At 42.3% G+C, this 12,346-nt stretch overlaps 1 protein-coding gene across 2 annotated transcripts in view; it reads left to right on the forward strand.

The window, feature by feature from the left end:
- Nucleotides 1–1,742: 1,742 nt before the first annotated feature.
- Nucleotides 1,743–12,346, forward strand: part of ATAD2 (ATPase family AAA domain containing 2) — a 70,197-nt gene continuing 59,593 nt past the window's right edge. The window contains exon 1 of one of the 2 annotated variants that reach the window (XM_012743334.2): nucleotides 1,743–2,015. In XM_012743334.2, coding sequence (XP_012598788.1) covers nucleotides 1,854–2,015 — 162 coding nt within the window. In that variant the 5' untranslated portion in view covers nucleotides 1,743–1,853. Of the gene's footprint in view, nucleotides 2,097–12,346 lie in introns of both variants that reach the window. The other variant, XM_012743333.3, reaches the window with a different exon arrangement.

Here is a 12,346-nt window from a genome sequence, read left to right on the forward strand (position 1 = left end):
CCACAGCCCAGCAGGATCTTCTCCCAGTGGCTCTGTTCTCATCAGTCTCACTGTTCTCCCCTTCTCTCTTCCTGTGTCTCTCTTCTCCTAGATATATCTAACCTCCTTTAGGTCTCTGCTCAGACTTCTCAGCAATACCTTCCCTAACCATCCTGTTTAAAATTGCTCACTTCCATTTCCCTTCCTTACCTGTATGTCTCTGTAACACTAACCACTTCTTTTTTGTTTGTTTGTTTCAGAGACTGGCATCTCTGCTCTGTAGCCCAGGATAGAGTGCAGTGGCAGCATCATATAGCTCAAAGCAGCCTCCAACTCCTAGGCTTAAGCAATCCTCCTGCCTCAGTCTCCCCATTAGCTGGGATTACAGACATGAGCCACTGACCTGGTATTAACCACTTACAAAAATTTATTTATTGTCTTTCTCTTCCCATTAGAATTTAAGTTCCATGAGGGCATTTTTGTTCTTTTTGTTCATTGCTGCATTCCCAGTGCTTTGAATAATACCTGGCACATAATAGATGCACAATAAATATTTAATGAAGGTTGAATTAATGAACTGCAGTCATCCAAATCAATAGCGTTTGTCTGTTTCACTAGGATTCCTCTCTCTTTTTTTTTTTGAGACAGACTCTCACTCTGTTTCCAGGGCTAGAGTGAGTGCCGTGGCATCAGCCTGGCTCACAGCAACCTCAAACTCCTGGACCCAAGCGATCCTCCTGCCTCAGCTTCCCGAGTAGCTGGGACTACAGGCATGCCCCACCATGCCCGGCTAATTTTTTTCTATATATTTTTAGTTATCCAGCTAATTTTTTTCTATTTATAGTAGAGACAGGGTCTCACTCTTGCTGGTTTCAAACTTCTGACCTTCAGCGATCCTCCAGCCTCGGCCTCCCAGAGTGCTAGGATTACAGGGCTGAACCACCGCGCCCGCCTCTCCTCTCTTATTCTGGCCGTTCAGCATGTTATCTATTTAAAAGTAGTCAAGTAACTGCTGTCATCTTAGCATTTTCTGTAAATCTGTGACGGTAACAAACATTTATTGAGCACTTACATGTAGGCACTGCTCTAGGGTATAATATCATTATAGATATTTTCCAGATAAGGAAATTAGGACACGGAGAGGTGAACAATTTGCTTAAGATCATCTACGTGGGATGTGGCAGAGCTGGGTACGGAGCTGCGTCCTTAACTACACACTCTACTGGCTCGCTTTTAGCTCCTTTTGTTTTCTTTCTTTTTGGTAGTTAACTTGTTTTGGGTAAACCATGAATAAAAAGCTCTTAAAGCTCAAAGTCAAAACCTGTCAAAGGTCAAGGGCTTTATTACCCTCCAGTCAAAGGCTGGACGTTTTGCATTTGAATCCTAGATGGCGGGAAGGGGCACGCCGGTGTCGGGAGGGGCGGGGAGGGGACGCCAAGCCCCGCCAGCCAATCAGAGCGGGCGGGGCCCTCCCTTCCCCCTCCGCCGTCCACGCGCCAAAATTCCAAACGGGACTTCGCACCGCTTCTGCCGTCTCCCTCCGCCGAGTTCAGCGAGCCGGGACTATATAAGGGAAAGGAAGTCAGCGTTCTCGCCCTACTGTCCGCTCAGGTCTTCGATGCTGCCGGCATGTATTCCTCTCACCTTCGGCTCGGCCACCCTTGCTCTGCAAATGGGAGGAGAGTTTCGAGTCCACCGTTCTAGGGTGGCGGCGTGGGCGGGACAGGAGGCGGAGGGATCCCGGGCGCGTGCGCTGCGGCCGCTGGCGCTGAGCTTGTGGCGCCAGAATTCGGAGCGCGGAAGAGCCTGAGCGGCTGCCGCCCAGAGCTGGAGCCGTCTCCCGCCGCGGACGCCGAGACAGCCCTGGACGGAAGATGGTGGTCCACCGCAGCAGCTTGGAGATACACGGCCACTCCGCCACCTCGGCCTCGGACTCCTTGGACCTGTCCAGCGAGTTCCTCAGCCTGGAGCAGATCGGCCGGAGGCGGCTCCGCTCGGCCGGCGCCGCGCAGAAACCCGCTGTCACCGCGGCGGGCGTGAGTACCGGCCTGAGGCGGGCCCCCTCGGGCGGTGCCTGTGGGGACTGCCAGCGGCCAAGCGCCCGGAGGGGTCGAGAGGTGGGCGGCGCAGCTCGGGGTGACAGTTGAGGGGGGAGGAGTGTGATCCGGGAGAAGTAAAATGGAAGGCTTCGGAGATCGGAGCCCCAGGGGTGTGGGTCGGGTGGAAGAGATCGAGCTGACTGGGAGAGGTCTAAGCAGTTGGTTACCACCTACTTTTACGCAAGAGGAAACCGAAGCCCGCCCGAGCTGAAGTGCAGTTTGGGGCCCAGCTGTGGTTTGGGCTGCCCCCGCCCCCACCTCCCTGACCAATCGCCCAGGCTCCTGCCTAGGTTGTCATCGACCGGTGGAGGCCACACACTTTTACTGCTTAACGTTTGCGTAATAAACGTTTTAGGGGGTACGAGGATAGATTGTGGTCCAGATTCTCCGACCTTCATTTACGATCCGAGGGGTTCCGTAATTAGAGCGCAGTGAATAATACCAGGTTGCATAATGTGCAGGGATGAAGACCAACATCTCATGTACTCTCTCTTCATTTAAGCTAAATAAAAACCCTTTGCATAGTTATGATATCTATTCGACAGATGAAGAAACGGACTCAAAAAGGTAACCAGTAAGTGGTAGATCTAAAATTGGAACTTAGGTTGTCTGCCTCCCCAAGCCTACCCTTTCTGTTATATCATGCTGCAGTTACAGACAGTGTCTATAGGGGAAGTTTGCAAGCGGGCTGAGTCCGCTTGAAAGAAGTGCTTCTCCTAGGTCAGAAGTACAGATAGGATTTTTTTTTTTTTTTTTTTTTTTTGAGACAGTCTCACCCTGTTGCCCAGGCTAGAGTGCTGTGGCGTCAGCCTAGGTCACAGCAACTTCAAACTCCTGGGTTCAAGTGATCCTCCTGCCTCAGCCTCCCGAGTGGCTGGGTCTACAGGCATGTGCCACCATGCCCAGCGAATTTTTTCTATATATTTTTAGTTGTCCAGAAAGAGTGGGGGGTCTCGCTCTTGCTCAGGCTGGTCTTGAACTCTTTGACCTTGAGCGATCCTCCCACCTCGGCCTCCCAGAGCGTTAGGATTACAGGCTTGAGCCACCATGCCCAGCCCAGAAAGGATTTTTGATGAGCTGAATTAAAGTTTAGGGAGAGACCCTCCCCTGCCCCAACTGCTTAAAGAGGCATCAGTAGAGGGGACAGCATGCACAAAAGGTTGGGGAAGTTGGGTAGGCAACACTAATACAGTTAAGGCAGCGGATAATACAGTCTAGTTGGAGTAAGGACGTTAGAGTGAGAGTAGGCATGGGAATAGGAAAAATAGGACAGGAGAGAGGGTTGGGAACTGGGGAATCAGGATGAGAGGCTAAGGGGAGATGTGTGGTGGGAATGACAAAGCTTAGTCCTCTTTAGTTCGGACACACAATTTTAGGGTCTTGTATTAAGGTACTTTATTATGGTCTTGTATTAAGATCGCAGAATGAAATTTGTTGTCAGTGTCTTCTGTGGCCACCCCATTCTGGTTACTTCTCTGCCAAGGGGAATGGGTTAAAAGACTCTCTTCAATCTCTGAAGTTGTGATTCTGAATTGAAAAGACAAGTAATTTCCTGATTATCAGGATTTGTTTCTCATTCATGTGCAGGAATTGGCAGAGCATCTGGAGAGGCCAAATACTTCTGCACTGGACTGGGTCACTTATTAACCTGTGTTCTGGAAAGCTAATTATTTCAGTAAATATTGATTATCATATTCAGAATAATGCTAGATCCTATGACCATAATGATGTATTGAATACTGGTTAAGTTCTTAAAACAACTATTAGTTTGAATCTCAGCTTAACAACAATCGGTGTGTTTCTACATTTGTTAAACAGAATGATACCCACCACATAAAAAGTGAGGATTAAATGTGATCATGTATGTAAAGAGATTAACTGAATAGTTGGCATATAGATAGGACTTAGTCATTGTTAGCTATTAAGACCATAGTGAATTTTAGTTAACAGCCATTCCATCTTTCCAGTTTCTCAGGCAAAAAACTTTAGGGTCATTCTTAACACCTCATGTCCAGTGCTTCAGCAAATTCTGTTGACATTTTGAAAATATTTTCACAGTCAGATCACTTCTGTCCTTCATTGTTATCACGCTGGTTCAGGCCATTATCTCTTGCTTGTATTTTTTTCTTTTCTTTTTTTTTTTTTTTTGAGACAGTCTCGCTTTGTTGTCCAGGCTAGAGTGAGTGCCATGGCGTCAGCCTAGCTCACAGCAACCTCAAACTCCTGGGTTCGAGCGATCCTTCTGGCTCAGCCTCCCGAGTAGCTGGGACTACAGGCATGCGCCACCATGCCCGGCTAATTTTTTATATATATATCAGTTGGCCAATGAATTTCTTTCTATTTATAGTAGAGATGGGGTCTCCCTCTTGCTCAGGCTGGTTTTGAACTCCTGACCTTGAGCAATCCACCCGCCTTGGCCTCCCAGAGAGCTAGGATTACAGGCGTGAGCCACCGCGCCCGGCCTCTTACTTGAATTATTAAATAGATTTTTGATTAGCCTCCCTGTATTCCACCAGTATATATTATATTATGCCCTTCCCTCCTCCAACAGTCAGTTCTCAATATGGTGATTCTTTTAAAAGTCAAAACAGTTGTTCACTTCTCTGCTCAAAAACTCTCTACATAAGGCTGGGTGCGGTGGCTCATGCCTGTAATCCTAGCACTCTGGGAGGCCGAGGTGGAGAATCACTTAAGGTTAGGAGTTCAAGACTAGCCTGGGCAAGGACAAGACCCCTGTCTCTACTAAAAATAGAAAAATTAGCCTGAAATCCCAGCTACTTGGGAGGCTGAGACAGAAGAATGACTTGGGCCTAGGAGTCTGAAGTTGCTATGAGCTAAGCTGATGCCATGACACTCTAGCCCAGATGATGAAGAGAGGGTCCATCTCCAAAAAAAAAAAGTAAAAGTTAACCCTTTGCACTCGGATGTCGACACGGTTAGCAAAAATTATAGAGATTAAAATTACTCTTTGAATGTGTCAATAATTTGAAATATAAAAAAATCCAGATAAGTTTGTTTGAAAAGAAACTCCAGTTTTTTATTCTACTGCCGCGCTTTGTAAAATCTGGGGTATTTAAAAAATTAAATCCCGAGTAGAATAAAGGAATCGAGTAAAAGGCAAGCGAGTACAAAGGGTTAAAATTGTGAGCAACCCTAGCTCTTCTGTCTCCTTCCCTTTATCTCTATAATGACATCCTCTTCTACCTCTTTAGGAAAAAACCCAATCCATTCCAGCCATGGTGGTCTAGCTGCTCCTTGAATACCAGGGTCTTTCCAGTTGATGTACCTCTGCCAGGAATATTCTTTCCCTGGATATCTGCATGACCCATTCTAGGTTTTTTTTTTTTTCTTCTTAAACTAAAAAGACAAAATCTCAGAACTTATAGTACTTAATGCATTTCAAGAGTTGTACAAATGTTAACTCAATTCTCATAACCTTACGAGGCAGGCATGATTATCCTTGTTTTGCAGATGAGAAAACAGACACAGAGACTTAAATAACTTGCCCAGATGTATCGTGTAGTAAGCTGTAGAACTATGATTCAAATTTAGGAGTCTGTCTCCTTAAAGTCTTTGTTAACATTTAACCTTTTCAATGATGCTTATCCTAAACACCGTATTAAAATTACAATCCACTCCCCTTGACATACCCCTTTTTCTTGCTTTATGTTCTCCTAGCATTTATCACCTTCTAATATAGTCTATAATTTCCTGAGTTTTTATTTTTATCTCTCCCCAATCAATGTAACTATAGGGACCTGGATTTTGACTTTTTGTTCAGCAATGTATTCCTAACACCTAGAGCTTGTAGTAAATGTGTAATATTTGTTGTTGATTATCTTTATAGTTAGGGAAACTTAGGGAACTTAGTCTAGCAGAGTATACCAAACACAGAGACTATTTGCCATAAATGCCAGATTAGTGATATTTGGTGGTTGAGCAATTAGAATGCATTCAACTGGATGTTATAGGGTGGGAAGGATTTTTTGTTCTAGACTAGGGTTCCCAGAAGGGATAATAACCTTTTTGAGACAAAATATGCCTCTTTTCTATACATCAAGGCTCCTGTGTTGACCAAATTATAATCAGAGAGTTACTTAGTGAGCATGGGGTTGGATTAAGAGAAACAGTCCTCAGGGGTAATATATTGACACTGACAAAAGCCCATCAATACTGAAAATGAAACATACCTTTGTAATTGGAATACTTTTTAATTTAGGGTCTTTACATTCCATACATTTCATTGGATCATACATTTATTTATTTATTTATTTATTTATTTATTTATTTATTTATTTATTTATTTATTTATTTATCATCAGTCATGCATTTCAGAGACTACACTCTCTGATCACCTTGATTGTATTTGGATATTTCCTAGTCTCTTCAGGCACGAATTTATTCACAGAACATTTCTTAGGGTGGGTTACTTTTGGAGGTGGTTAAATTTATTCATACTAATTCATTAACTTGAAGTTTTCCTAGTCTAATCTCAGCAGCTGACCTTCAAGTTCTGAAGTTACCTATAGTCATGTATTTATTAACTACGTTCTACTTTTGTATTTTGAATATTATCTCATTCAGCCGGCCTTATGGATTTGTGTTTTGGTTTTGTTTTTTTTTTTTTTATGACTTATATAGGTTCTCTGAATATTGTAGTCATGTTGGGTTTTTTTGTTGGTTTTTTTTTTTTTTTTTTTTTTTTGAGACAGAACCTCACTCTGTTGCCCAGGTTAGAGTGCCGTGGCATCAGCCTAGCTCACGCAACCTCAAACTCCTGAGCTCAAGTGATCCTCCTGGCCCAGCCTCCCAAGTAGCTGGGACTACAGGCATGCACCACCATGCCCGGTTAATTTTTATATATATATATTCATATATATATATATATATATATATATATATGTTTTTAAGTTGTCCAGCTAATTTCTTTCTATTTTTTTAGTAGAGACGGAGTCTCAGTCTTGCTCAGGCTGGTCGTGAACTCCTGAACTCAAAGCGATCCGTCTGCCTCAGCCTCCCAGAGTGCTAGGATTATAGGTGTGAGCCACCTCGCCCAGCCTATATTGTTTTAACTTTGTTTTTTGTTGTTGTTGTTTTTTAAACTTTTATTTTCATCCTACTAACCTTGGGAGTTGGGATGCCTTTTCTGTGGTTTCTTTTTCCTCCAGAGTTAGACTAGCCATTGTCTATTTCTATACTTTCATAGGTCTAAGGCTCTTTGATTTCTGTTAATTTATGGTTGTTTCTCGTGCTGAAGAGTCACTTGAGGATGCATAGTAGGGTTTTTGGGTGATGATTGTACATTACTTTTGGATTGAGTTTACTGACATTTTTATCCTTCCATATGTTGTTAGGTAAAATAAAAACATGCTGTAATATATAGAAGGTACTTTTTTAAAAAAAATTGTATATATATTTAAAAGTCTTGAAAGATATTCCAAACTTAACACTGATGTATATAGCGTATGGGAGATTTTTGTAAACTTTTAAAAAATTTTTTATTTTTATTTTTTTAGAGACCAGGTCTTGCTCTGCCACCCAGACTGGAGTGTAGTGGTGTGATCACAGTTCACTGCTGCCTCCTACTTCTGGGTCAAGTGATCTTCTTGCCTTAGCCTCCTGAGTAGCTGGGACTATAGTCATAAGCCACCGTGCCTGGCTTATTTTTTTTTTTTTTTTTTTTGGACGAGGTCCTGGGGCCCCAAGAGAGGGGGCCCCAGAAGTCGCCCTATTTTTTTTTTTTTTTTAAGTTTTTTTTTAGAGACAAGGTCTTACTATGTTGCCCAAGCTGGTCTTGAATTCCTGGCCTCAAGTTATCCTCCTGCCTTGGCATCCCAAAATGCTGAGATTAGAAGCATTGAGCCACTGCACCCAGTAAAAATTTTTAAAAAGCATAACAACACAGAAAAATGAAAAGTATACAGCTCAATAAAGTATCACAAAGCATGGATAGGGAAATTTTGATATGTGACAATCAATGTTGCTCCCTGTAGTTGGGTAACATGGCAGCTCTGTATTTAAGCATAAGCAAGAAAGCACCCTTGATTTTAGATTTAAACTTTATTTAATAAGCAGTGAAGAGCTAGAACAGGGATCTGATGAAATAGTGTTTAAGATGGATTATAGCCAACAAATCTAGAGCTTGGAAGACCAGTTAAGATTGTAATAGTAATAGCTACCACTTACATAATAGTTGCTATGTGCCAGTGCAGTACCTAATAGACACACATACAGTTGCCCTACTAAGTAACTATTACCATCCTTACTACAGATACGGAAACTAAGGCGTAGAGACCTATGTAACTTGCACAAGATTACACTGCTCTAAGTGATGTGCCAAGAATCAAACCTTGGCACTCTATTTCCAGAGTTTGAGTTCTTAATGAAAACATTATATCACGTTGACCAAAACAGAGAAAAATAGAGTTTAAGTTAAGGCGGTAGTAGTAGGAATGGAGAGAAAAATACCAACTAATAGAGCAGGGGTTCTGAGAGTTGTTTGGATACAGGGACAAAAACCAGTATTTCCAGCTAAAGCAGTGACCATTAGACCATTGGGAGTATTATGCCAGAGTTGCTAAGAGGTTAGGAGTATCTATCTTTGAGGACAAATAAAAAAACAGCAAAACACAAAATGATTTAAGGAGAAGATCTCAAGCAATGGCTGGCTGAATTCTAAAGATGAGAAATTGAATCATATAACCAAGAGTATCATGTAAACCAAGGAATCAAAGCATTTAAAGAAGGATGTCTCTTCCTATAAGCGGCCTCAGGTGAGCTGTGAAATAGTTCGCTATTCACTTGACCCAGAAAACCCCACAAAATCATGCAAGTCAAGAGGTTCAAATCTTCGTGTTTACTTTAAGAAACTGCACATGACATCAAGGGTACGCATATAGGAAAAGCCACCAAGTATCTGAAAGATGTCACTTTGAAAAAACAATGTGTATCCAACATTATAGTGGTGGAATTGGTACATATGCCCAGGCCAAACAGTGGGGCTGGACACAGGGTTGGTGGCCCAAAAAGTGCTGAATTTTTGCTGCATGTGCTTAAAAATGCAGAGGATAATGATGAGCTTAAGGGTGTAGGTGTAGATTCTGTGGTCATTGTGCACATCCAAGTGAACAAAGAACCCAAGATGCATCTCAGAACTTAGAGAGCTCATGGTCAGATTAACCCATACATGAGCTTGATTGAGATGATCCTTACAGAAAAGGAACAAATTGTTCGAAAACCAGAAGTGGAGGTTGCACAGAAGAAAAAGATATCCCTGAAGAAACAAAAACTAGATGCAACATACAATAAATGCAAATAACCATTTTTTAAAAAAAAGGAAGTGGTAACTCCATAGAATCAATGAGGTAGAGAAAAGGCCTCTTGGGAGTGGATTTAGCTCTTGGGAGATAGTTGTGGATCTACTGAAATTGCTGTAGAGGTGGAAACCAACTTGCTGGAGTTTGTGGAATAGGTTGATGGTGAGGAATTCACCACTCTTTTGTTTTAAAGATGAAGCTAAAGAATCGTATCACAACTGTACTTGGTATAGGATGTATACCATTGTGTGTTAGAATATGCTACTCTATAAGCTTTCAGGAAACCTTAAGTTTGGATAGGTACATATTGTAAGTCTGTATTACAGCTGTGAGGTTTTTTATTTATTTATTTTTTAGAGATAGGTTCTCATTCTGTCACTCAGAATGGAGTGCAGTGGCAGTGATCATAGCTTGCTTGTAACTTCCATCTACCAGGCTGAAGTAATCCTCTTGGCTCAGCCTCTGGAGTAGCTGGGGCTATAGGCATGCACCACCACACCTGGCTAATTTTTAAATTTTTTGTAGAGGTAGGATCTTGCCATTGTCCAGGCTGGTCATAAACTGCTGCCCTCAAGCAATCCTTCTGCCTCCCAAAGTGCTAGGATTACAGTCATGAATCATGTTACCCAGCTCAACATTGAGCATCTTTGTATGTCTTTATTGTAATCTGCATATCTTTTTTTTTTTTTTGAGACAGAGTCTCGCTTGTTGCCCAGGCTATAGTGAGTGCCGTGGCGTCAGCCTAGCTCACAGCAACCTCAAACTCCTGAGCTCAAGTAATCCTTCTGCCTCAGCCTCCCAAGTAGCTGGGACTACAGGCATGCGCCACCATGCCTGGCTAATTATATATATATATATATTAGTTGGCTAATTAATTTCTTTCTATTTATAGTAGAGACGGGGTCTCGCTCTTGCTCAGGCTGGTTTCGAACTCCTGACCTTGAGCAATCTGCCCGCCTCGGCCTCCCAGAGAGCTAGGATTACAGGCGTGAGCCACCGTACCCGGCCTGCATATCTTTTTATTGAAGTCCTTTGCTCAGTTTTGACTTGTTTGCTTTTTTTTTGAAATATAGGAGCTCTTTATATATTCTAGATATCAGCCTCTTGCCAGATATATGATTTGCAAATATTTTTTTTTCTATTTTGTAGTTGCCTTTGATTTTGACGAAATCTACCTTATCCATTTTTTTTTTTTTTTTTTTTTTTGAGACAGAGTCTCACTTTGTTGTCCAGGCTAGAGTGAGTGCCATGGTGTCAGCCTAGCTCACAGCAACCCCAAACTCCTGGGCTTGAGTGATCCTTCTGCCTCAGCCTCCCGAGTAGCTGGGACTACAGGCATGCGCCACCATGCCCGGCTAATTTTTTATATATATATCAGTTGGCCAATTAATTTCTTTCTATTTATAGTAGAGACGGGGTCTCGCTCTTGCTCAGGCTGGTTTTGAACTCCTGACCTTGAGCAATCCGCCCGCCTCGGCCTCCCAAGAGCTAGGATTACAGGCGTGAGCCACAGCGCCCGGCCTTATCCATTTTTTTGTTGTTGTCTGTGCTTTTGATGTCATATCTAAGAAATCATTGCCATATCCAGTGTCATGAAGCTTCCCCCTAAGTTTTCTCCCAAGAATTCCTAAATTGTTTTTTTAGCTCTATATCCTCTTACACAGTTTTAAGTTACCATCTAAGGTTTTCCCCCCATTGGTTTAAATTAAACAGTTTCAAAGGCTGTAATTTCTGTCATCTTTTGATATTTTTTTTTTTTTTTTTTTTTGAGACAGAGTCTCGCTTATTGACCAGGCTAGAGTGAGTGCCGTGGCGTCAGCCTAGCTCACAGCAACCTCAAACTCCTGGGCTCAAGCAATCCTTCTGCCTCAGCCTCCCGAGTAGCTGGGACTACAGGCATGCGCCACCATGCCCGGCTAATTTTATATATATATTAGTTGGCCAATTAATTTCTTTCTATTTATAGTAGAGACGGGGTCTCGCTCTTGCTCAGGCTGGTTTCGAACTCCTGACCTCGAGCAATCCGCCCGCCTCAGCCTCCCAGAGTGCTAGGATTACAGGCGTGAGCCACCGCGCCCGGCTATCTTTTGATATTGACATTACAAAGAATAAAACTGTTATATCAGACTTATGTGTATACCTGGAATCTGAAAACCATAGTTATTTACTATGTCATGGAACATTAAAAAATAATAACATGAACAAGCTCTTTTAACAATCAAAAAGTTTGTATCTTTTTTTTTTTTTGGGGGGAGATAGTGTCACTTCTTGCCTGGGCTAGAGTACTGTGGCATCATCCCAACTCACAGCAACCTCAAACTCCTGGGCTCAAGCAATCCTTCTGCCTCAGCCTCCCGAGTAGCTGGGACCACAGGCATGTGCCACCGTGCCCAGCTAATTTTTTCTATATATTTTTAGCTGTCCAAGTAATTTCTTTCTACTTTTAGTAGAGATGGGGTGTTGCTCTTGCTCAGGCTGGTCTCAAACTCCTGAGCTTAAACGATCCACCCGCCTTGGCCTCCCAGAGTGCTAGGATTATAGGTGTGAGCCACTGCACCCAGCCGGTGACAGGGTTTTGTTGTGTGTATTTTTCTTAGGTGCTTCTGATTTCTGTAACCTTAAAATAAATGAGTACCTGCTATTGTGAACTGTTATGATTTTTTTTTTTTTTGGAACTACAAAACAGTGGAAGATTTTTTTTAATTAGTATTGGAAAACTTCACTCTCTAGACTACTTGCTATGAAATAGTTAAGAACTACTTGTTATGAACTACAAAACATCAGTAAATCTTATATTAGCTATTTCATAAACATCACTGTTAATTTATCATGAAATGATTATTTTAGATAATAATTGTTATAGTTTCTTGGTGATGTGAAATGATTCTGCACAAAAAGCAGTTATTACTAACTTGTAATCAGAGAAAACATAGAAGGAGTTTAAATTTCATG

Source organism: Microcebus murinus, chromosome 7, assembly GCF_040939455.1.
Source record: "Microcebus murinus isolate Inina chromosome 7, M.murinus_Inina_mat1.0, whole genome shotgun sequence".
Lineage (NCBI taxonomy): Eukaryota > Metazoa > Chordata > Mammalia > Primates > Cheirogaleidae > Microcebus > Microcebus murinus.